The sequence below is a fragment of the Poecilia latipinna genome, unplaced genomic scaffold (assembly GCF_001443285.1).
Source record: "Poecilia latipinna isolate Pla-1442-1.1 unplaced genomic scaffold, P_latipinna-1.0 Scaffold2782, whole genome shotgun sequence".
NCBI lineage: Eukaryota > Metazoa > Chordata > Actinopteri > Cyprinodontiformes > Poeciliidae > Poecilia > Poecilia latipinna.
The window spans coordinates 42129-66972 of NW_015115398.1; the positions used below are offsets into that span (position 1 = coordinate 42129).

A 24844-nucleotide genomic window follows, 5' to 3' on the forward strand; every position below is an offset into this window, starting at 1 on the left:
GATCTGAACTTTGGTTTGATGACCTCAATATGAGAAACTAACCAAAGAGCCCAGAAAAGCTAAAGGCAAATCTTCTGAAGTCGGGATATAATTAATTAAATTTCACATAATTATCGCTGTAGAATTAGTTAAAACTTAATGAAATATATTTATCCTATTTGATGTTTGTTGTGACGTATACTCACAAAGAACGAGGTAATTAGTCCAAGTTTTGTCGTTTATTGAACGTTCAGAAACTACAGCGGGTGTGATGAGCCACAGCAAAGGTAAACAAAGGTAAAACAACCCGAACAGGTGATCAACTCTAAACCACTCCTACCTTTTTACTTTCTGTCTCTTTGTAGTTTAAGCACACCTGTTGCCGTGGCAACCGCCTGCGCCCGCAAGCCGAGCAGAGATTACTTTAAAAACACAACATTCAGTCCGTTACAATATCAGGTTTCCAGGCTTGATATTTATTCCTCGATTATTAATAAGATTCTCATGAACACAGCGGTGGTTGAGTAGCTAATTTAAACTCCTGCTCTGCTCGTCAGTCGGTCTTTGAGTCGCCTTCTTTTTCTTTTTTGTTGATGGGACCGAAACGCACTGAATTGCGCAACACCTTGTTCAAACAATAATTACTGAGATTATTAATTTTAACACATCTCGTTGATTTTTTTTTAATAATTCTTTTTTAATGAAGCTACAAACGTCTAGGATCTTAGTGAATATTTTTGATAAGCCCGTCAGAAGAGGAAGCGCTGGTCTTAGGGTCCTGGTGGCGTTCAGATTGTCATCTGCCGAGATCGACTCAAAACCTTCCGCGATCGACCGGTCGATCGCGATCGACGTATTGGGCACCCCTGATTTATAGTCTATTTAGACATATTCAATCATAAACATATTTCGTCACAATTCCATATACCTTCAATTCACCGCACTCTACATGCATATCCAATCACACATGGCGACATTTCATGGGCATATATATCAAGCTACTGCACTGGCGTAAATACCTTTGAACACAAACCACTTCAAGTGAATGCACTAAATCACTGCTTAAACCTTCCAAAACTGTCCAGAATACAAACAAACCATGGAACCTGAAAACAGCTCTTTCCCGCCACTACAGTGTGCTAACCCACTAGCATCACGGTCTGCTGGCTACCTCCTCCAGCCGCTGCTGGCTCCGAAACACAACAAAACCCGTCCTATCTCTCTCAACACATTAATACATTTTCCCAAACATTCCCCACACAGTATCAAATAATAAAGTACTATGTTAACATAAACATTGAGGGTTATCCTCACCTGAAAAACAGTATTTAAGTGAGCACACGAGAGACGCAGTCTGTGTGTTACTCCAATTTCTCAACTTATGAGAAACGGCAGAGCAACCGGCAGCTCAGAATCCCCATGCGCCACCTATCGCTGAAACACCGTTACTGCACCCATCGTCATTAACCCCATAAACATTTAAAGAAATGCATGCCCTTTTATTTCCACTTTTGTGGGCACACATCAGTGGGCATCACACATACACCTTTCTGAAAAGGCGAGGGTGCACTTTTGCCGTCTATAATCAGACATTAAAGCGACTTGAAACCATTCCTCCCTCCCTGGCACCTCCAGACCCGGCCCCCCATGGGCACCCATCCGGGCCCGGGCCCCAGACCCCCTATGGCTCCATGCCTGTTCTGCACCATATCAGCCTCAGGAGATGATTGAAGGATGAAGAGATGCTGATGTCAAGTCCATAGTTTCTGACGGGTCTGCAGTGTTCCTCTTCTGATTCATTCATACAGTATTCACTGCGTTACGATGGACACATTTTTTTTAAATTGCCTGTGTTCATCCTCACTGACATTATTCAGCCTAGGAGTTGTGTCTTCCCTCGCACAGCTATATCTTTGTGAGAGGTTTTACTTCTAAGGACGATGGAGAATTGGGTCGACAGCAGCTCACAGCAACTAGGTAGTGACTGTCTCTAGGCAACGGTGACAACAGTGTTGTGGAAATTTTCCTTTAACAAGAAGTGAGGAAAAACGGTTTCAAAAAGCCAAGGAACCAGAAAAAGAATATATTCTTAATCAGTATTTATTCGAAGGCTCTACAGCGTTTGAAGTCTCTGCTCACTGATTGCGGTCAGGAGAAAGAGCCCTGAGTAAACAAAACTTACAGTTTTATTAGGAACAATCCAGCAACTATGAACGTCATAACATTCCGATAACTCCATAGATTTATTGTACTACCAAGAACAGAGGAACTGCTCTGGAAGACTCCCTAGACTCCCTTTAGAGCAGGTGTGTGTCTCACAAGAATCATGAAACTGTTGTTTCATTGTTTGACTCATAATCATATGGTAATCTTAAAATTTTCCATTACAACAGCGTCGGTCTATAGCGTTCTGGGGTCCCGTGGAGCTCCCACCACGACAATTTAGCTGACCTTAATATTTCCTGTGTTTTATTTTGGTAATTATTGTTACACTTAGTGTTGATATGTGTGTGATAGGCATGTCTATCGGACATTTATAGAATACGGAACAACTCGCATCCTGTATCAGTTCAATACAAGACGCAACATTTAACAGCCAAATACGGGATGATTCCGTATTTTACGAGATGGGTGGCAACCCTACTGTCTATCATTTCTGAAGTTCTTACATAGATAGATAGCTTTTAAATTGCCATGGAAGATCATCGCAAAGCAATCCCTGTAATTTCTACTTTTCCTGGAGAAATGATTCAGTGTAGCTGTAAAGAAGTTAAGGCACAAGGGTCAGAAGGTGAACAGAAAATCAGTACCAGCCACCGGTTTCAGTTTCTTCAAATTACTTTTTATTTCTCTTTTCACTGACTTCTCTTTTGAGCATCCAAAAGCTCACTGTTTTTATATCCAATTGGCACCACACCTGTGCTTGATTCGACACAGCCACAATGGAACAGGTCAAACAAACAAAATCTAAACAGAGAAACACTAAAATTACAAATCTAATTTACAAACTCCTACATAATGAAGTTGTCTGCAAAATAAACTACATAATACAAGATAACTCAAAAAGTTACTTTAAAGAAAAACAAACAAAGCAATACACAAAAGAAAACCCTCTAATTGGTAGAACCCAGCAAGGTAATCACTGACATCATCCAGCTATTTAAGCAGGAAGTACTGGGCCGGCCCCTCCCATACTCCTGCCCTGCTGCAGATCTACAAGGACAAATGATGGTGAGTACAAAGGAAAATAAATTTTTTAAATATACCTTGAAACAAATTCAACCTATAGTCCAGAAATAGTAACTTTAACCTAAACATAAATGGACACTGCAACATAATGCTAACACAAACAAACCCAGGGATACTAAGTGAAGCAAAATTGCAATGTTTAAATTAATCATTATAACCAAATATAGAAAGTAAGTGATTCAGACAGAATAAGGGACAAGTGGTGAACACAAACTGAACCACTTTGTCACAGTAGCCTATACATTTTACTAGCAACATGGAGCATGAAGGGCTGAGAACTTTACTTGATGGCTGCTTCTGTTCGGCTGACAGAGACTAGAATGAGTTTGCTGAAACAGCAGTGGCTCTAATGTATGAATGGACCCGTGGAGCCAAGACAGCAGGCGCCGTGTCGTCCTTCATGAAGAAATGAGTCTAATTTTGCAACTCATGTTTTTCCTAAACATGGTTCCGATTTTTACAGGTTAATATAGACAGGTGTCGTGTCTTTAGAATAGTATTTATACCCTCTGAACATTTTTTTTCCCAAACACTGTTAAGGAGCCCCATAGAATCTTTTTACAACACAATCAACTAACTGTTAACTTCAGTTGTTATAATGCTAAATAAATCAAATATGACTTAAAAGAAACTTGACTTTGTATATTAACACTATGAAATTGGGCCTGTGTCTCTTTAAGAACTCCTGCTCTTCATGAAGCTCTGCCTCCAGGAAGTCATCCCAATATGGCTCCTCTATTAACCCTTCAACAACGTTTTTACCAGCATTGTACTGAGCAATAGCTCATATAATGAGCTCAGCAGTTCCACCAGGTAAACATGTAATTGCTACGGGCTAGTCTGAAGGAGTCCCACTTTTCAGATTGCTATTTGTAAAAAATTGTAAATTTGACCTTGACAATTCAAAAGTGTCTTCAACATTAGAACTTCTTGTCTTCAAGTTAATTTGCAACTATGATCAAAGTAGCAACATATTTTAATGTAAATACTGGACAGTAGGTTTTGTTTGATAATCTTTCAGGGCAACAGCAACCCAGTCACACATTGGTCTTTTCCTCCCTGCCCTACATTCTGTAGCCTTATTGTTTGCATTCAAAGACGGTGCAAACACAGCTGGAGGATAAGCCAAGTCTCTGAGCAGATGAAGCATGTTTCCACTGGCTGCTGCTGCAGCAGCCTCTTTTCATTTCCCTTTGTCTGCCGGGTGTCAGAGGCTGCTGGCCACAAATACAAGATGAATGCTGCTGCACCACTCCACTCTGTCATGGTGTCCAAGAAGACTCTAAATGGCATTGAGAGATTCTCAGCCTCACATAAATGAAATTGCAGCAGCCCTGTGTAACCCGCCGTGTACACACAACAGACTGCTGAAACTCTAAAGTTGTCAGCTACAAACATTCCCAAGAGATTTAAAGCCTCTTTGAAGGAGGACTAATATAGAGCATGCTGACGTAATGATCATTTAACAGGCAATGTGATTAACAGAAACGTTACAGGAATCCGACACTCTAATAAAACTTACAGTTGAACTGTCTTTTACTGTTTGGCTGAAAACACAAAAATAATAAGAACATCTTCCTGCATTGCTTCCAGAATCTTGAGTTTGGGTGTTTTTACATCAGGGACTAAAAACACCTATTGCGCTGTCTGGTTTTCATAGAAATGCATCAAAGTAGCTGAAAGACTGACATGAAGAAAAGAGAGAGAGAACGAGGGGGAAAAACACAATCCTAAGACACTTTGTTACTGTACTGTTACTCTCTTGATTTTCCCCGCTGCTGTTTCTGGGCTGTGAGCTCTGTCACTCATCTCCTTCCCCTCCTGTTGGAGGCAAAACACCAAAGTGGAGCAAAGCGTGTCGGTGCAGCTGCACCATGTTGAGTTTCAAGGCTCTCGATTTGCTCAAACCAAACACATTTGTAGGTTTCAGGGTGTGTTTATACATATTTCAGTAGACTGTAGGTATTCGCTGTTCCACATTGAGAACGCCGCGCGTGATGAAAACGGGACTGACACATAAGAGGGCCAAGGGCAGGAGGAGTTTTGAAACGAGATTAAACCAGAGACGCCCCTGGTCCTACAGGCAGTGATTACAACAGCGGCCATTAAAAGAAGTCGTGACAGAAATCCAGGGTGGCATGCTCTATTGGGGAGAGACGGGCGAGGGAGGCGGTCATGGCTACCTTGTAGACACTTATGTCTACAACCCTTTAATGTTTACTGCTAAGGCAGTAAACGTTAAAGTGTTGGGAGTAAGGCATGTGCAGCAACTACTGCTGACATCGGAGCAAAACGCAATACCAGAACAGGAATGTAGCAAGTAGAATGAGGAGTTAAAGAGTTCAAAATTCAGTTGAAGCCAGGGTTACATCCACAGTTACAAGACATTCTGTTACCGCATGGCATGAAATCAGATCAAACTTTTCCTATTTTAATTCAGTTTGGATCAGCAATATGCATATTATTAGATCTTTCTATCAGATCTTTTTTTCTAATCGCCACTTATAAACAAACCGATCCTTTGTGCGTCACAGAGCTGTGCTGTGGTTTCCTCTGTAATTATTGCAATTTTTTTGTCAAAATATCACTGACACAAAATGAGATAATCTGCATGTTATGTGTTAATTCAGTTCTGCTCCAGGGAGTTATTACATCCAACTGGGAGTCACACAGCTTGAATGACACACACTGAAAATCCTCAGCTTCTTCTTTATGCCTCAGAGATCAACTTACATAAAGCTGCTTTTGTATCCAATTAAGTTAAGTCTTGAAAAGGGTAGAGTGCCTTCTCCAGGTCAGGGGGGGTCGTCCTGCTTCAAGTGGAGGATTTTAAGAATCTGGGGATCTTGTTCACGAATTAGGGAAGAAGGGAGCGGGAGATCGACAGGCGGATTGGGGCAGCGTCTGCCGTGAAACGGGCGCTGTACCGGTCCGTCGTGGTGAAGAGAGAGCTGAGTCAAAAACTGAAGCTCTCGATTTACCGGTCGATCTACGTTCCCACCCTCATCTATGGTCATGACCGAAAGAACGAGATCACAGATACAAGCGGCCGAAATGGGTTTCCTCCACAGGGTGGCTGGGCTCTCCCTTAGAGATAGGGTGAGAAGCTTGGTCATCCGAGAGGGACTCAGAGTAGAGCTGCTGCTCCTCCACGTCTACAGGAGCCAGTTGAGGCTCAGGCATCTGGTAAGGATGCCTCCTGGACGCCTCCCTGGTGAGGTGTTCGGGGCACGTCCCACCGGGAGGAGGCCTCTGGGAAGACCCGAGACAAGCTGGAGGGACTATGTCTCTCGGCTGGCCTGGGAACGCCTTGGGGTTCCCCCGGAGGAGCTGGAAGAAGTGGCTGGGGAGAGGGAAGTCTGGGCCTCCCTTTCTGAAGCTGCTGCCCCCACGACCCGACCCCGGATAAGCGGAAGAAAATGGATGGATGGATGGATGGATGGATGGATGGACATAACTTAAGTTGTTATTATGTTTAAGTTATCAACATAAAGTCGTCTAAGGATTTTGGCTCTAACCAGGTGGATATAAATATCCACACAAGACAAGGGCCACTAGCCCTTGTCTTGTGCTTGATAAATGTAAAAAACTAGAATATTTGCTTTGTCAAAGCAAAACAAACAGTTTTCATTTTACGTTTATAGTAATAAAGAAAACTTCCCACCTTTAATTTAATGTATCTCAAGTGCAATTTAACTTACATTTTTAACAGAGGTAAAAATGTAAAGAAAACAACTGAATCAGATTCCTTAATGCTAGAATAGAAAAGTTCTAGTTTCACTGGCAGATGGTTTCACTTGTTACATGGAAAAATGTCAGTGAATAAAATATCAGAGGAGTTACATTTTTATCACTATTAAGGAGATATTTACTTAAAACAAGCTGATACAGCTTGATGAACAGTGACTTGTAAATTAGTTTTGTCTTATTTCAAGTATACTGAGATGTTTGACCAAGCATATTTGGTAAGATTTAGTGTTTATTTCATGGCAAAACCAGATTATTTCATTATTTCAGCGTTTCTTCCTTTTGAACAGATTTGCTTGTCTTAACTTGAAAGGTTTTTTACAAGTTCTGCACATCCAGCTGTTACTGTCCAGACTCAGCTCAACATTTATGCCTGGCAGGGCCGGCCCAAGGCATAAGCAAACTAAGCAGCTAGTTAGGGCCCCAACCTAGATCGACCAATGGGCCCCGTCAGGGGAGCTGATTTTTTTTTTTTTTTAGTAACGATTTTTATGTCATTATAATAACAAAAACACAATTTCATTATGAAGTGATTTGTTTTTACAATAATATATATTTGATGATGTATATAGAAATCTTTATTTTATGGAAAAAAGGGGGAAAAAATGCTCTTGAGGTCCCCCTGGTGTCCGCGGTAGGTCATGCACGTTTCATAATTTGAGCTGCCGTGCAGCGTACAGAGCGCGTCCAAAGCTCCGGCAGAAGATAAGTTAGCAAAACAATGCCTCAAAAAAGGACTTATCTTTCAAGGAGAAAGAAAAGAGGAAAAAAGCCAATATAAAGGTTTGTTTTAATATGTCTTCGTAATGTAATGTTTATAAAAAAAATCTGTGAAGCTGCTAATAGAAAATTTGCTTTATAGCGACCTTGAACAGTTCAGTTCAACAGCCAAACATTTATAGCGTCTTTGTGTGAAGCTGAGTTTTAACTTGAAGTTAGTTGATTCTCCTGCTTGGCTCTGTATCAACTTATAACGTATGTGAAACTTCCGTTAAAATAATTTGAAGGCTCACAATCAACCCGGTATCGGTACTGGTAAAACATTCTCAGGGGAGAAAATCTCATCTGGTGTATATTAAATTTTTAGCAGTGGTGGGAAGTAACGAAGTACAAGTACTTCGTTACTGTACTTAAGTNCGACAATCTTAGATCGGCTAACGATCTAAGGTTGTCGTAAGGGGAAAATAGGGGCAAAAAATCGTGTAATGTGAATAAGTTGTTAATGGAGACTGAGAATCCATTTTATTTTATTTTTTGGTTGTTTTGTTTATTTAATCAGTTCCAGTTTTATGTGTTCTTTTGAAAATAAAATGGCAGGAAATGGCAGCTATGGCAGGAAATTGCATACAATTTCCTGCCAATCTGACACTGATTTCCACTAAATCAGTGTCAGAAGGTCTTGAAACAATATTATCGTTTATTGCAGTGATTTTTTTAGACAATTAATCGCTCAGCAAAATTTGTTATCGTGACAGGCCTACAATGTACTTTAAAAAGTTGGAAGTAAACTAACAAAAGAGCCCAAGTTGTTTCTGTATGCCCCAGCTTGATTAATGACCATTAAAACTTCTATTTAAAATCCTGACTTTAAGAGACAAAATAACATTCTAAAACCTTAATATACCTGCCACAACGTCAAACACTTGTTGAATTGTACTGTATATTTACACCAGGAACACTGAAGAAATGGGTTAGTTCAGCTGAGTAGCTGCACGAAACTCCACAGTTGCTACACCTAAGTGTAGCACATTAAACGGGTTCTTGTTTAATTTTAGGTAAGATTTATCCCAGCCGAGATGAGTATGAAGCCCATCAGGAGAGAGTTTTGGCTCGCATTAGCAAACACAACAACCAGCAGGCTTTGTCTCACAGCATAGAAGAGGGGCTGAAGATACAGGCAATGACCAGGTAAACACAATCCCTGAGACAAACAGTGCACAGAGATGCTACCTGGTGGGTACTATGTTTTTTCTTGTTGTCAGGCTACAGCGTGGCAAGAGACACACAGTGGAAAACGGTAGCGGAGCTGAGGACAACGGAGACTCCTCCCACTGTAGTAATGCGTCTGTCCACAGTAATCAGGTATGTCCTGATGTACAGCAGTAAATGCGTATTAATTAAATGTATGGCAGGGGTACCCAAACTTTATGAGAGCAAGATCTACTTTTTCTCTCACCAGCCGCCTGAGATCTACCTCATGACACAAAGAAATAAAAATTGCTAATTAAACTCTATTGACTTATTTTATATGCGAATATGCATCAGCAGAAATAATAAAGTGACAGAAAACCTAACGCAGTTTCTTCCTCAGTGAGATTCTGACACTGGGAGGTCACTGGTTTCTCAGTCAGAAGCTGGTTGCAAACCTGAGGCCAGCAGGTGTCGATCAGTCATGGTAGATCTGAAATTTGGTTTGATGACCTCAATATGAGAAACTAACCAAAGAGCCCAGAAAAGCTAAAGGCAAATCTTCTGAAGTCGGGATATAATTAATTTAATTTCACATAATTATTGCGGTAGAATTTGTTAAAACTTAATGAAATATATTTGTCCTATTTGATGTTTGTTGTGATGTATGCTCCCAAACGAATGAGGTAATTAGTCCAAGTTTGTCGTTTATTGAATGTTCAGAAACTGCAGCGGGTGTGATGAGCCACAGCAAAGGTAAACAAAGGTAAAACAACCCGAACAGGTGATCAACTCTAAACCACTCCTACCTTTTTACTTTCTGTCTCTTTGTCGTTTAAGCACACCCGTTGCCGTGGTAAACGCCTGCGCCCCGCAAGCCGAGCAGAGATTATGTTAAAAACACAACATTCAGTCCGTTACAATATCAGGTTTCCAGGCTTGATATTTATTCCTCGATTATTAATAAGCCTCTCATGAACACAGCGGTGGTGGAGTAGCTAATTTAAACTCCTGCTCTGCTCGTCAGTCGGTCTTTGAGTCGCCTTCTTTTTCTTTTTTGTTGATGGGACCGAAACGCACTGAATTGCGCAACACCTTGTTCAAACAATAATTACTGAGATTATTAATTTTAACACATCTCGTTGATTTTTTTTTAAATAATTATTCTTTTTTAATGAAGCTACAAACGTCTAGGATCTTAGTGAATATTTTTGATAAGCCCGTCAGAAGAGGAAGTGCTGCTCTCAGCGTCCTGGTGGCGTTCAGATTATCATCTGCCGAGATCGACTCAAAACCTTCCGTATTGGGCACCCCTGATGTATGGCATGTGTTGTGGCATAATGGTTGCAGTATGTTCTCCAGACACATGTTGTGTTTTGTGTATTGGTTCCCCAGGAGGCTGGACCGAGCATTAAACGCACGAAGACTAGTGATGACAGTGGTTTGGACATGGACAACGCTGCTGAGAACGGGGGAGGAGACTCTGTGATTGATGGAGGAGCCAGTGAAATAGAGCTGGTGTTCAGGCCACACCCCACCCTGATGGAGAAGGATGATGGTCATAACAGGTGTGTTCACCACAAAACAAAACCTTCTGAAGTTGGTGACAAGCACACATTTACATCTGATTGGTAATTGTGATCTGACTGTGTCTTTACAGTGTGGAGTTTGTTCCTCGCTACATTAAGACCTCTGGTAACGCCACTGTAGATCACCTGTCTAAATACCTGGCAGTCCGGCTGGCTCTGGAGGAACTGAGAAGAAATGCTGAGGCCAGTCCTGTTAATGTTGAAGCAGCATCAGAGAAACAGTACACCATCTACATACCTACTGCTGGAAACCAGTTTACTGTGAGTACTCTTATGTTCAGGATCATCGCTAACAAAACGGTTTAAAACCTCTTACGATCACATTCTAAATATTGCTATATACTATTGTTAATTGGTTGTCCTGATCAGTTGAAAGATCCTCACACAGAATTATAGGTTTACGTTGGGCATACATGGCACACAACAATATTCTGCATACAGACCACAACACAGAAATGCAGGCTCCCTTTAAAACAGAGGTTCCCAAACTGTGGTGCGCGCCCGCTAGGGGGGGCGCCATGTCATTGCAAGGGGGGCGCAAGAAGCCATCTGGATGAAAAAAACAAAACAAAACATGAACACTGTATGGGTTTTTACCTTAGAATGGCCAACTCTCTGTTATTCTTTTGTCAATTTGATACAGTAGAGGCTTCCACACTTCCCATACTTGTGTCCTCTGTCACTTTTATCAGCAGTTAAAACTGTTTAATCTGTTGTTAACATGTTGTAACCTGTTTTTCCGAGCCGCCTTTAAACGCAACATGCGCGCTACGACGCTCGCGCTGGGTTTCCACCTGTGAAGGAGACCTGCTGCTGCTGGGCGGAGCTACGTAGGTTTGTGTTAGAATCACGGCAGCAAAACGCAAAGAACTTTTCACAGTTTTTCCTCCAAACTAACCGACTGAGTTGAGTAAAGCTGTTGGATGTAGGTAATGTTAGCTAAAAGATGACTAGCTAATATCAATACAGAACCTTAAGCTTAACAAGTACCTTGTTAGGCTACCGACGTTGGTGTCTATTTTCAGCTACGTACATTCATTTTGCCCCCAAAAAAGTCGATGCCCCTTCCCCGTCACACGCGTCGTTTCAACTAGACAGCCATTTGTAATCCATAGGAGGATTACAAATGTGTTTGAAAACCACTGGGGGGTGCAGAAGCTTTAAAAGAACATACATGTCTGTGTTGTGATCTTTAGTGACCACAACAAGGACATTTTTGATCAACCACAAATGGTCAAAAATGGTCAACCTCCCATTCTATGTTAGGATTTTTCAACTGATCTTGCATCAGGTCAGTCCTGGTCTTATTCCTTTGTATCCAGTGAACCTGAAGCCTGTGATCTTACCAAATCCACCCCTGCAATAAAAGTAATAAGATAGTAAACTTTTCTTGAAAAGGGATCTGCCTAAAGGAAAACCATTGAAATTTTGCTCAGTGTGTCTATAAAGGACCAGTCCTTGTTGCAGACTGGTCCTGGTCTTTCTTCAACCCATAGATTGAAGAAAGAGCAACCCATAGTTTGCTCTTTCTTCAGAAACTGTTGCTGCATGAATGGACATGTGGTATTGTTCGGCGTCTCGGGTGGTAGAGCTGGTGCATCATATGTCTGTTTAACTGTTCAACTCTGTTCATAGGTTCTGAATGGTTCCTTTTCCCTGGAGCTGGTCAGTGAAAAGTACTGGAAGGTCAACAAACCCATGGAGCTCTACTTTGCCCCCACTAAAGAACACAAGTAAACGTACATAAGAATACATAACTCCATCCACTTTTGCATAAACATACACACGTGTTGGAGGTGAACAGATGGACATGGAAACAGCTGCACACAAACACAAGCAGAAGAATGTGTGCCTGACAGAGACCAGGGGGTTTGGTGAAACCTTCAAATGGACTCCTATGAATAGAAAAAAACATTGTTGTTTTATATTTCGTGAATTTTGTCTCCTGTTAGACAGCAGCAGATCAGTACAGCAGATCACACCTCAAACAGCAAGTGTAGAGCTTTTCCAAAAACGGGTTTCATGCATTGGTTGAATTGGGAGATTTAAATGTTAAAGGGAAAAAAATACTGCAAACCTTTCCCCCTTATATTGTGAGCTTTGTTTTCAGTGACACACATGGCAATGTTGGTAATCTTTTCATGTCATAAACATATTTGTCCAGAAGGTAGAGCATATTTCATTATGAAACTGCTAAGATTCATGCCTGGGAAATGAAGAAAAAACTGCTGGAGACACAAATTTTGCTCAATTATCCAAGTCCTCTGTTTCCAAACTGTATATGTGCATGCAAGATGCATGTTAGCTGTATTTAATGTCTGTACTTTGAAAAGAAGTACAGACATTACTTAAGCAGTGTCTGTATATTTTTTTCTTTGGAAAAAGAATTCTGAATATATGCTACTTGAATTCCCCTCTTAAAGACCTGCTTGACATTTGGTCTAAATTTCAAAAGATTCTTAGGGAGAATCTGTCTCAGGGGACTTTTCCTTAGCCTTTTTATGATTACAATGTTCAGAGTAAAATTTAGTGTCTGAAATGGAATTAGTTAGAACCCATGAAGAGAAGTTGTTTCTCAATTTTAATAATTAGTATGTGAAATTTAGGATTTGATTTTTGCTTGAGTTTGACTTTTCTAGAGGGAAATTTAAATGACATGTTTTCCACAAAAATATTTCAAACAAGGTCTGCTGAAGCAATGATTTGGAGCTCCATTGATTTTGGTTTGCCTCTTTTGTCACATGTTATGATAAAGTATGAGAAATTCCAAATGTGTGAGGTCTGACTTGATATTTGGCATCTGGAAAGACTGACTTGTTTTGTTTGAGTATCTTCCTTTCTGTTGTCCTGATCTGTTGCCATAGAAACAAACTGTCTTTTAAAATTTGTGGCGGCTCATCCTTTTTATAAATGTTTTGTAACGCAGAGAGGAAGCTGTGTGTATTATTCAAGGGGTGAGATGGTTTGGGGAGTGTTTTTGTTAGACCACTACAGTATTCATTTTCCACAGAAATTTCCACAACTTTGTTGTTTGTTCAGCAGTGACACAGAAGGTTCTCACAGAGCAACATTCTGTGTGAAATAAAGGATTTGAACAGAAGTCCTCGAAAAAGAGAATTTAGAAGAATTCTAGTTTGTCCGAAAGCAAGGGACACAGGGACTTCTCCACTTGTCTAAGAACAATCTAACGTTATTTTCTTTATTTGCTCAAAGAAGGAAATCTGGTTTTGACTTCAATAAATAAGATCCAGCAGGGGGAAGTCTGCTGGTTCAAATAGGAATTTCAACCACAATTAATTGCAACAGGGTGTGCCACAATGTTTTCAAAATGCCTGGCAAGTTGAGAGTTGATCATTTCAATGATTGTACCATAATTCATGGAACTAATTGATTACAATAATGCATGGGTACACAGGTCCATGAAATTGAATTGAAGTGAAGGAACTTAAATGAAGGAACAAATTAGTGAAATGGCAAATTGACCTTGTTCCTTCCAGAACCATCAGCTGAGGAGCTCTGGAGTTTTGGGGAAACACTTTTTCAGCTCATTGGAAGGTACTTTTGAAGAATCTCAGCGCTGATGCAAAAATTATCTGAGCACAAAGAAGGCACATACATTTCAAGTCAAAGTTATACACTTAAAACAATGCAGCTTCATAAATAAAGCAACAAGATGTTGCTAGATTGTATTTTTATTACTAATTTTGACTTGTCAATCTAGGAAAACTTTTTTTAGGCAACATGTATGAGCGTAGAACTTTTTTAGTTTTGAGTTAGTTGGGCTTGGATAAATGAAGCTGTTTTCTATTCCTTTCACATTAAAGAACACCTGAATTTTGTACATAACCCAATAGTTCCCTTCACTGTAGAATTTTAAAACCAACATAGCCTGTTTCTTGCAAAAAATGTATCTGGGTGACTTTTCATTTTCACAAATATTGGGAGATATTTACAAATATCTCCCCTGATATTTGTGAGTGCTGGTCTGTTATAGCACACAAAGTGTGATGCAGCTGGGAGTTTCTGATATCAGAACAGATATCAGAAATATATTTGCAGAACAGAAAATATGTAATATTCTGTTTTTGAGCTTTCAGACTGAAGACTAGAGGAAGATTTTTTTCTCTGCTGGAAAAACTACTTGGAAGTGGATCCTTACTCTGGAGATGTTTTCATCCATTATTGTGCCAACTGTGAACCCGTGAGGGTTACCGCCCCCATGAAAACTGTCTGTTGTGCTTTATGAAAGAGAAAATGTGCTTCATTCTTGTTAGATTTGGTACCAGTGTGTGTCTGTGTGTGTGCATCTGTACTGGTTATTTTCTGGTTGGACAATAAAATCTCATCTGTACATTTAACATAAAACTTAATGCTTACTGTCTAAGAGAAGGCAGGTAGATGGATATAAATCTGAGATTTCAACATGTTGACTCATTTTCTGATTAAAGCTTAAAGACATCTCAACTACATTCCAGCTCTGTATATTTTAGAGCTTGGCATAATTTCTGCCATCTATTCTTCTGAATGAATGGCAGAAGAATGGAACTGGGTCCTTCCATTCCATGTCTTCCATGGTTCTCTATGGAAGCATCTATAGCGACTGGGAAATCTTAATACTTTTAGATTAATAACAATCTAGTTTTAAATATTGTCTAATTTAAAACTAGTAATGATAGTGGATTAAAAATAATTTGAATGAAATATTTCTGATTAGTCTGAGGAGGATTACAATGGAATAATGCTTGAAAATGATCGGTTTTGAATAAAATTAACTACAGAAAAATAATAATGTGCTAATGGAAAACAGCAGTAGTCTGATACCTTGACATCAAGGGGGAAGGTGTGTTTTGTGTAGAATTAGATGGTTGAAGACATTGAAGCAGCTTCCACGCCGTTGTGTACTGGAGTTATGGAATGGAGTTCACTTTCTGGTGAGGACTTCCTTTCGGCTCCCGTCGTGTGGTTATTGGGAGTTAGTGGATATGATGCAACTCTTAGATCATATTAGGAGTTATCTAATAATCTTGAGTGGGCGTGTCTAATTCTTCATAAAATTAAGAAAGTTATGGACAACCCTGACCACAGTAGGGTCAGAGCTTCTTCAGCATGTCTCTGGTAACATGACTTATAGCTTTTCTGCTCTTGGCATAAAAGCTATAAAAGTCATAGTTTTTATGCCAAGCTTTATGCCAAAAGAGCTTGGCATAAAGCTCTTTTATGCCAAGAGAGCTTTTATGTCGACAGTCATCATTTTCAGTAACACTTTGAAGAATCTGAATTAATGAACTACAACATTTAATTTCCCTTTAGGATTAATTAAGTATTTTTGAATTGAATTAAATCATACACTCTTCTCCAGTGTTCTGGAGTCAAATTCTAATATTGAAATCTTTAGAAGTTCGAGATTATGCATATGCAGTTTGGCTCTAAACAACATGCATCTTCCAAATTAAACCAACCATATGCAAGGAACTAGAATTCGGCCTTCTGCTATGCCCGCATGCTGCAGGCACTAGTCTGTGTTGAGAGTAGGATTCAACATCATGTTGTATGTCATCAGACAGGTTTAAATCTGTATGAATCAAAGATTCCCAACACCAAAACGTGATTTCCTGTTTAAAGGATGCGGGACTAAGGTGATGCCTTAGATTCTTTGAAGAATCTGAATTCTTCAATTGACCTTGTCAAGCATCACTGCAGGTACAAATTATTTGTGCTTTAAAGCACAAATAAACCTTTAACTATTTAAACAAAAAAAAATTGAGATCAAGACAAATAAATGACTTCCTGCTCTGGTGGGGCAGGCTTTGATGTCAGCATATCAAAGTATCATTAGGCATCCAACATGGATAACTCATGCTAAGTTTTTCACATTTCAGTCTTCCTGTGTGAAAGTTATAGTGATTTGTTTGTTTTGACGAGTATGTTAAGCTCCGGAACTCAGGAATTTAATCTCCATCCCTTAACTGCATAGGGATGGGGAGATTGTTGAAGTTTGAGGTGTGTAAATGTCAAAATGTCCCAAAATGGCTGCCTCCCATTTTAGGACATAATTCCTCGAGACTTTCCTTCTTGATTTGGGGGGATAAGAGGGTCTACCAACAAACCTAGTTTCATGTCTGTAGGATGAACAGTTTAGCCTACACTCACGTTATGGGGCACTGTAGAGCCATGCCTACTTTTGAGTCCATTAAAATGTTTCCTTTTGAGTGAAGTTTGGTGAATTTTTGAATAGGCCCCACAATGTGTATTTTTGGGCAGAAAAGTATAATAAATCCTACAAGTCCTATGCTAATAGGTCTCAGTAGTGCTTTCACTGCTCAGGGCTCATTATAAACTTTCCAACTTAAAACGCAGGATGACAAATGTGATGAGGAACATCTTCTGCACAACTATGTACTGTTTTGGTTTTCTTGTGACAGATTCAATATGAAGGTTGTATTTCTTTTCTAAAAGCTCCACCCTATAAGTCATTGGCATTAATGACCAATCAGTATTCAAGTTTAGCTCTTTATTTAGTTTATTCCATATATAAAAAGCATTCACACAATAGTGCCACATGGATGTGGTTTTTGTGAAGACAGAAGTAGAAAAAAAAAGACTGAAAGTTGTTCAAAGTTTACCTCAAATATTCTAATTTGAGATACAATGAAGTTCAGTCCCAGCATGTGCTGGGCAAAAGGCAGGGAAAGGTGTCAATGAGAATCCATCTACCTTTTCCATTCCTCTCATCTTAAGGAGTCAGACCCACAAAAGAGTAGAGTTAAGGACAAGGATAGCTGGGGTTGAGTTAGAATGGTTCAGTGTTGTAGCTGAGCAGATGACAGAGCAAGGTGCCATTTTGTGTTTAAGAAGAAAAGTGGAATTCTGTACTGCTGGCAGTAAAAATAAGTGACTTCAGTTTGAGGCGCCAGCACCTTCTGAATCCCAGAGGAGTGAAAGCAGAAAAAAACTAAGTCATGCATCAGAAAGACACAGCTCCAGTTTCTTAAAAGGACAGCAGCCCTAATGACCATAACTGCAGATTATGGGAATCATCAGACAGTCTTCCTTGCAGTCAGGACTCGGACGATGGAGCCAACTCCACCCACTGCCAGGGCCTGAGGAAACAGTCAAAAGGAGAACAGAACTGGGTCAGCATTCCGTCATAGGCACAAATAACCAAAAGGTTTTAAGCAGTTTTCACTGGAACAACAATATTTAATTCCAAGTTTCCTAAAAACCCAATGCTGACAGCATTTCAGAGTCCAAACCTACATTGAATACTGGTTTGGAGTACAGGTTTGATTCTGTACTCAAACAGTAAACACACAATTGCCTGTAGTTAAATTAGTTTAATTTACAGTACTGGTGAAATACTGGGAATTGGGGGCTGATTTATAGGCACACGTGTAGCACTGAAATTTCTTGGTATTTCTTAGTGGTTCAGAAAATGGAATAAAAAATAAAATAATTAAAAAAAACTTTTTGGACATGGGATCAGTCAGGATATTATGTTGGTGTCTTGAATGAGGCCACAATAGCGACTCACCAATGAACTTGGGCTTGTGTTGAAACTACCATGTACAGCTTCTAAGACAAGTGCAAATTGATTTGATGGCATTTAAGCCCATTCCCACCCTTCTCCTAGGAACCCTAACCCAGACGACATCTTGTTCGCGCCAAGCAAACAAGATGACATGTCATGTTCATGTATCACTTTAAGGAAAACCATGCGACTGATACAGTTCTTGTTTCATTTGGTTGTGAATGTCCCAAATTGCATTTATGAGGGAGAAAATGTAGACATGTTTGTGGGTTTTGTTGATGGAGATACTTTTTGTCCTTTGCTTTGCATTGGGTTTTGAATAACGGCATGGATCAACCAAGTTAGAGGAAGTCTTTTCCCGTGTGGGATCATTTTGATCTTATCACGGAGAATAAAGGTAAATGATTATTCTGTTCTCGTTTCCACTTTTGATCACCAATATAGGATATTTGAATTAGTTTACATAGACTAATTTATTTCTATTGAAGGTGAAATGTAGGATTTGCTCGGTGCTGTCTTACTACAGTAAGTTTGGGAACCCAGTGGTTCCCAAACTTTTTCTCCTGGGTCCCCCCAATGGTTTCCAAACACTTTCTGGGCACCCCCTGTGGATTACAATAGTTTGACTTCGGTCTTCTTATTGAAACGATGTGTGTGACTGGAGGGTGTGGGGGGGTAGAAGTAGAGAGACTGGGGAGTCTGATCGGACTGTTTCTGTTATACGATGAGTCGTTGTTGTTTTTTTCCATTCATCCATCCTGTGCCCCCCCCTAATTTTATGACGCAAAATTCCCATCATAGTCCACAGTGACATTTAATCGCATTATATTTTCAGTCGGTCTAAGTAATATTAGGCAATATTGCCGTATATATAAGGCGATTCCATATATGTGGTGTATATGGAATTGTGTGTGTATAACTTTTTCTCTGCAGCGACAATGGTTCCAATAGTACCACAAAATATTTTGATAAAATTTTAAGTCCATATCACCCACCCCTACTTTATGTAAGCATTTTCATCTTTCAACATATACCTATGCATCTGTTGAAAGAAAAGGGATGTTTTTCTTCTTCTATTTTTGTGGCGGCTGAAAGATGAAACTAAATTTAGTTTCATCTAAATTTAGTTTAGATGCCACTGATAGTGGCGAAAAAAATTAGCTAAAGTCCAAATAGCGAAGTGTAGGCATATGAATGTGGGAACAGCTGAGAAACAAAGCTGTCTAAAAATCAAAACAATTCCTAAGTGATTAAAACACTTTGGAATTGTGCCTCAGACAAGCTGAGGGCACCTACGGTGCCTTGCAAAAGTATGCAGCCCCCTTGAACTTTTCAACCTTTTGCCGCTTTTCAGGCTTCAAACATAAAAACCTAAATTTTTTATTATTTTGTGAAGAATCAACAAGTGGGACACAATCGTGAGGTGGAACAAAATTTATTGGATATTTTAAACTTTTTTAACCAATTAAAAAGAGCAAAGTGCAATATTATTCAGCCTATTTGACTGATTTCCTGATCAGAGATGCAGCCAAGAGGTCCATGATCACTCTGGATGAACTGCAAATATCTACAGCTGAGGTGGGAGAGTCTGTCCATAGGATAACCATCAGTCATACACTGCACAAATTTGGCCTTTATGGAAGAGTGGCAAGAAGAAAGCCTTTTCTCAAAGATATCCATAAAAAGTCTCGTTTAAAGTTTGCCACAAGCCACCTGGACACGTGGAAAAAGGTGCTCTGGTAAGATGAAACCAAAATCGAACTTTTTGGCCACTATGCAAAACGATATGTTTGGCGGAAAAGCAACACACATCATCCACATTGTCAAACATGGTGGTGGCAGCATCATGGTTTGGGCCTGCTTTTCTTCAGCAGGGACAGGGAAGATGGTTAAAATTGATGGGAAGATGGATGGAGCCAAATGTAGAACCATTATGGAAGAAAACCTGTTGGAGTCTGCAAAAGACCTGAGACTGGGATGGAGATTTAGTTTCCAACAAGACTATTATCCCAAACATAAAGCAAAATCTACAATGGAATGGTTCACAAATGAACAAATCCAGGTGTTAGAATGTTCAAGTCAAAGTCCAGACCTGAATCCAATCGAGAATCTGAGGAAAGAGCTGAAAACTGCTGTTAAAAAGCGCTCTCCATCCAACCTTACTGAGGTTGGATGGAGGAAGAATTGGCAAGGAAGAATTGGCAAGAATTTCAGTCTCTCAATGTGCAAAACTGAGAGACATACCCCAAACGAATTTGCCTGCTATCGCAGCAAAAGGAGGCGCTACAAAGTATGCAAGGGACCAAATAATGTTGCATGCCCCACTTTGCAGTTTTTTATTTGCTAAAAAAGATTTGAATATCCAATAAATTTCATTCCATCTCACAATTGTGTCCCACTTGTTGATTTTTCACAAAATAATACAAATTTTAGATCTTTATATTTGAAGCCTGAAGAGGCAAAAGTTCAAGGGGGTTGAATACTTTTTCACAAGGCACTGCATGAAATGAACCTGGGCTTCCAGATGCCATAGACTTCTGTGTAATGAATCTATGAGTTTCCATACTAATCTGTGTTGAGATACACATACACACCTTACCTTTTCATGCCACTGCAGCAGGACAGCGCTGCTGTTGTCAGATGGTTTCTCAAAGCCTCTGTAGATGTATTTCATCAGCAGGTCTACTCCTGCTTTGTCCAGTGAGCCCACAGCTTTTTCTATGTCACTACTCTTAAAACTGCTAAGAACTTTGACCACCAGCAACTCCGCTCGGTCCTGCCACACAGACGGAGAGAGGGGTAGGTGGGCATTACCAGCCAGGCAGAAAAAAAGATTACATGACAGTTAAAAACTGTTTTTACAGCATCTATCAAGTTTGATATGCACAGCAGCCATGTTGGATTTTGAGCTCACAGGTGGTGAAAACTACTCAAGTTTAAATAAATCACTAAAGGTAATTTGGAGTTGAAATTCCAAATTCAACTCCAAATGGGGGTGGGGTTCAATTAAAAATAATTTTTTAAAAAAATTAAATGTCATGCTTTGATTAAAACTTACATGCACGAGTACCATTCCACACCAGGACATAACAATAATGTTTTTCTCAAGTTATCAATACCAGTTGTTCATAAATATAGATGGCACAGAGCACTGATTTTTCTCGACGTTCCACCTAGCTTTAAGGTCATGCATATGTTTGAACAAGAATCAAGCTTAGAGTATTTTGAAATTTATGAGCTCCACATTTGTCAGCTGGATGACTTGTAATACATCAATACATCACTGGTAGACAACAGAGTGCACATAAATCAGATGCCACCTCTGATTTATGAGCAGGTGCTAAATGAGTCCAGTTTGTTGAAATCTTCTTATGTGTCTTCATCCTGAGGAGCAAAGACCTAACCAGTGCTACTATGCTCCGTGTTCTTTTGTAAAGGCAACTGTAGGACAAAACACAAGTAATCACAGAAGTGGAGCAGGAGGCATGTCAGATGTTCATACCTTAGCATTCTGGTTCTTGGTATTGATTGGAGGGTTCTTCAGTACAGCATGGAGAGCTCCAGTCATGTTCCCTTTGCAAGGAATTAGTCAAGAATCACAGAGACAAGTAATACACCAGCAGAAGCACGTGAGGAACACAGTAGAACAGGATGATCACCTTATATGGTAAAGATCATCACACATATTCTTGAAAGTCATTAAGCTGAAATATAGTTTAATCAGCTCAGAATGAGAACTGTTTATTCACCTGAATAATTTTGTCACTTCTTGTTTAAAGTGACTAAAATATCTGAAGGGTTTGTTTATATGTATAAATGAAAGCTAGTTATATTCCGAGCAGGAACAGGTTAACCTTGTTTAATTATCTTCTGGAACTAAAGTGGATCTATCAATTTTACAGAGAATGTTAAACCAAACGGAAACAACCGGCTGAGAAAAAAGTAAAAGAGTGTGGTAGAAGTGTACGGGGACCACACCCTCTTGTTCCTGCCAGCCGGAAACACCGCCGCATAAAAGTCAAACTGAACACTGTTACATGCTGACGGACACCCAAGCTTCTTCCTGCGGGACACCTCATTGCTTCAACCACTCACAGTTAACCCCACCACCGTCGCTAAATTACCTTAAAGGATATTGTCTAAGAAGGGAGTCCACTTCTGCTTCGTCTGGACCTCCTTGGTTCTCACCGCCGTCCTCTTCGTCCACAAACTTGTTTTCGTCGTATTCATCTACATCTACTTTCCTGAAGCGGTCAGAAACGGTGTTCTTAGACATTCTGGATGAAACAGAGACAGCAGCGCAAATATAATGTTAGGGAAGGAAAAAAGACTCTTTCTGGTCAAAAGAGGACCCAGTTTCTGATGTCCAAAACTCTACTTCCTCATCACAACACTTCCGCTTTGTTTTTCTTCTTCTATTGTTATCGCGGTTGGCAAACATCTTAAGGTGCGTTACCGCCACCTTCCAGATTGGAGTATGGATCACATGTTTCATTTAGAATAAAAAATACCCGTTCTTCTAAAATAAATATTAAAAATAAAAAAAAAATTTTAAATTACTGATGAGATTCACAGATGATCTTTGAAACAATTCCCTTATTTCCAATTTACTTGTATTCTTATTAAAATTTCTAATTAAATTAGTATGTTCTTTCATGAACATAGTTATTACCAGGGCTGGCCCAAGGCATAAACAAACTAAGTAGCCGCTTAGGCCCGCAGGGCCACCAAGGGGTCCCCTCAGTAGAGCTGATTTTTTTAGTAATGATTTCTATGTCATTATAATAACAAAAACACACAATTTCATCATGAAGTGATTTGTTTTTACAGTAATATATTTGATAATGATTATTTTATGATATGATATGATTTTATGATATGATAATCATTATTTTATGGACAAAAGGAAAGCAATTAATTGCTCTTGGGGGCCCTCTGGTTCCTGGGGTAGGTCACGCAAGCTTTGCTGGTAATATGAGCTGCCGTGCAGAGTGCATCCAAACTTCCAAAGCTCCAGTAGAAGATAAGTTAGCAGGGGTGTGGTATGGGGGGGAAAGTTATGACAATTCCAAGGGGCCTGGACCAACACGGGGCCCCCCACAAAAGAAAAAGAAAGACTTTTTTTTTCTTACAGAAATATAAAAAATGTCGGGGCCCTGTCAATCACTGTTATTGTGTTTTTAAAAATTGTTTTTAGTAATAAAAATTAAATGTTACCCCTTCCAGACCAAAAAGCACACATCCATATTTGTACTAAACACCCCAACGGTTCTGCATGAAATGGTTCGTTCCTGCTTAGCGCACTTGATGGTGACAGTTTCAGCAGCAGTCAGAATAAAAAACGACTGTGACAGCTACTGTGCTGCCTAGAAAAATAATAAAGTCAAGTTTTCAAAAAAGTAGATAAGAGAGAGAAAAAGACAAGGGTGTCTATTTGTAACAGTTAATCTCCAAGAGAGGTGAGTAGATTGTGTGAGATTATCAACCATTCAGCATAGTTAACCTAACTACAGGCAACTGTTTATGGAGGACCAAAACCGACAAAATAAGAAATAAAAGCATAAATATATATTTTAATAAGAAATAAAAGCAAAATATATATTTTATTTTTTCTTCTCCTTACACATGAGTTTCTGTCAAGTAATGTATATATTTCCTTTTTCATTTCTCCTAAACATGTCTTTCTGTCAAGAAAAGTAAATATTTTGTTTTGTCTTTTTTTTTTTGCTTCTCCTTTTTCTGCTTGTTGTATTTCTGCTTGCTCTTTTTTACCATCTGCTGCATCATTATGTTAATGAGGAGAGCTGCCTTCTATGTCCAGCTTCTCTACCATTGGCCAGTAGAGCTTTGGAACCAACGTCACTGCATCAGATGTTGTGGGGCGTTTACGTCTCGGTGCCATCTTTGCAGGCCACAGACCAAAACAAACTTTATCCTGTTTTTTTTTATTGTGTTACCAACTGCAGTGAAGTTAGTTTCGAGTTGGATATTGGATATTCCAATATTCCAATATCCAATATCCAATATCCGGCTGGCCGAAATTAGCCAGCCGGATATCTAATATCTGGCTGGCTAATATCCAATTTATTAGTCGGATAATTATTTATTAGCCGGCTAATTTCGGCCAGCCGTTCTCTAGCTCCTTCCTCAGGCGCTCAGAGAGTCACTTCACTTAGGGACTGTCAACAGATTTGCAAATCAAACACTCCTGTCAAACAAATGTTAATAAATGCCTTGCCTTGTAACCAGCTGATACAGAAAAGTGGTAATGCATGCTTTTACATGAGACACACTACCCTCTATTAAAATGTCCAGTCATATTCAATATTTTAAATAACTTTCATGTTAAATAATATAATGTTTTCTTCAATATCTTCCATATTGTGTGCCACACTGACTAGAAATCAGTTCAGCTACAGAAAGTTTTGTCACATTCATCCGTTTTAAATCTATTCAGTGACTGGAGGGGTTCAGAGTCACCTGGTGACATGGTAATGTAGATCTGTGTATCAACAGGGAATTAAAAGGGTCAAATCGAATAAAAATGAGTCTATCTCATCTGTACAGACTGGTAGAACAATTGTTTACAGTCTACAGTCATGGCCAAAAGTTTTGAGAATGATTCAAATGTTAATATTTACAAAGTCTATTGCTTCAGTTTTTATAATGGAAATTTGCATATACTCCAGAATGTTATAAAGAGTGATCAGCTTAACAGCAATTAATTGCAAAGTCAATATTCGCCCAGACAATGAACTTTATCCCCCAAAACTCATTTCAACTTCATTGCAGCCCTGCCTTAAAAGGACCAGCTAACATCGTTTCAGTGATTGCTCCATTAACA

At 39.5% G+C, this 24844-nt stretch overlaps 2 protein-coding genes and 2 long non-coding RNA genes across 5 annotated transcripts in view; 1 reads left to right on the top strand and 3 right to left on the bottom strand.

The window, feature by feature from the left end:
* LOC106939134 (uncharacterized) overlaps nt 1-13270 on the bottom strand; it is an 18037-nt gene extending 4767 nt beyond the window's left edge. Inside the window, exons 1-2 of the long non-coding RNA XR_001422765.1 lie at nt 13259-13270; nt 12898-12900 (exon numbers count right to left, since the gene is read on the bottom strand). This is a non-coding gene — a long non-coding RNA (uncharacterized LOC106939134). The remainder of the gene's footprint in view (nt 1-12897; nt 12901-13258) is intronic.
* rnf2 (ring finger protein 2) overlaps nt 1-14935 on the top strand; it is a 52423-nt gene extending 37488 nt beyond the window's left edge. For both annotated transcript variants that reach the window (XM_015021441.1, XM_015021442.1), the window contains exons 5-9: nt 8751-8883; nt 8958-9057; nt 10279-10451; nt 10544-10733; nt 12108-14935. In XM_015021441.1, the coding sequence (XP_014876927.1) occupies nt 8751-8883; nt 8958-9057; nt 10279-10451; nt 10544-10733; nt 12108-12209 (698 nt within the window). In that variant the 3' untranslated portion in view covers nt 12210-14935. The remainder of the gene's footprint in view (nt 1-8750; nt 8884-8957; nt 9058-10278; nt 10452-10543; nt 10734-12107) is intronic.
* LOC106939135 (uncharacterized) lies at nt 1555-4690 on the bottom strand. Its single transcript, XR_001422766.1, has 3 exons — nt 4680-4690; nt 2299-2311; nt 1555-1679 (listed from the first exon to the last, which is right to left on the bottom strand). It is a non-coding gene; the product is annotated as an uncharacterized LOC106939135 (long non-coding RNA).
* Nucleotides 14936-16968: 2033 nt separating the features above from the next.
* On the bottom strand, nt 16969-22430 carry LOC106939133 (actin-related protein 2/3 complex subunit 5-like). The gene is made up of 4 exons (XM_015021443.1): nt 22137-22430; nt 21503-21575; nt 20600-20776; nt 16969-17572 (listed from the first exon to the last, which is right to left on the bottom strand). The coding sequence occupies exons 1-4, from the start codon at nt 22274-22276 to the stop codon at nt 17510-17512; spliced, it is 453 nt and encodes a 150-aa protein (XP_014876929.1). The 5' UTR covers nt 22277-22430; the 3' UTR covers nt 16969-17509.
* Nucleotides 22431-24844: the final 2414 nt, after the last annotated feature.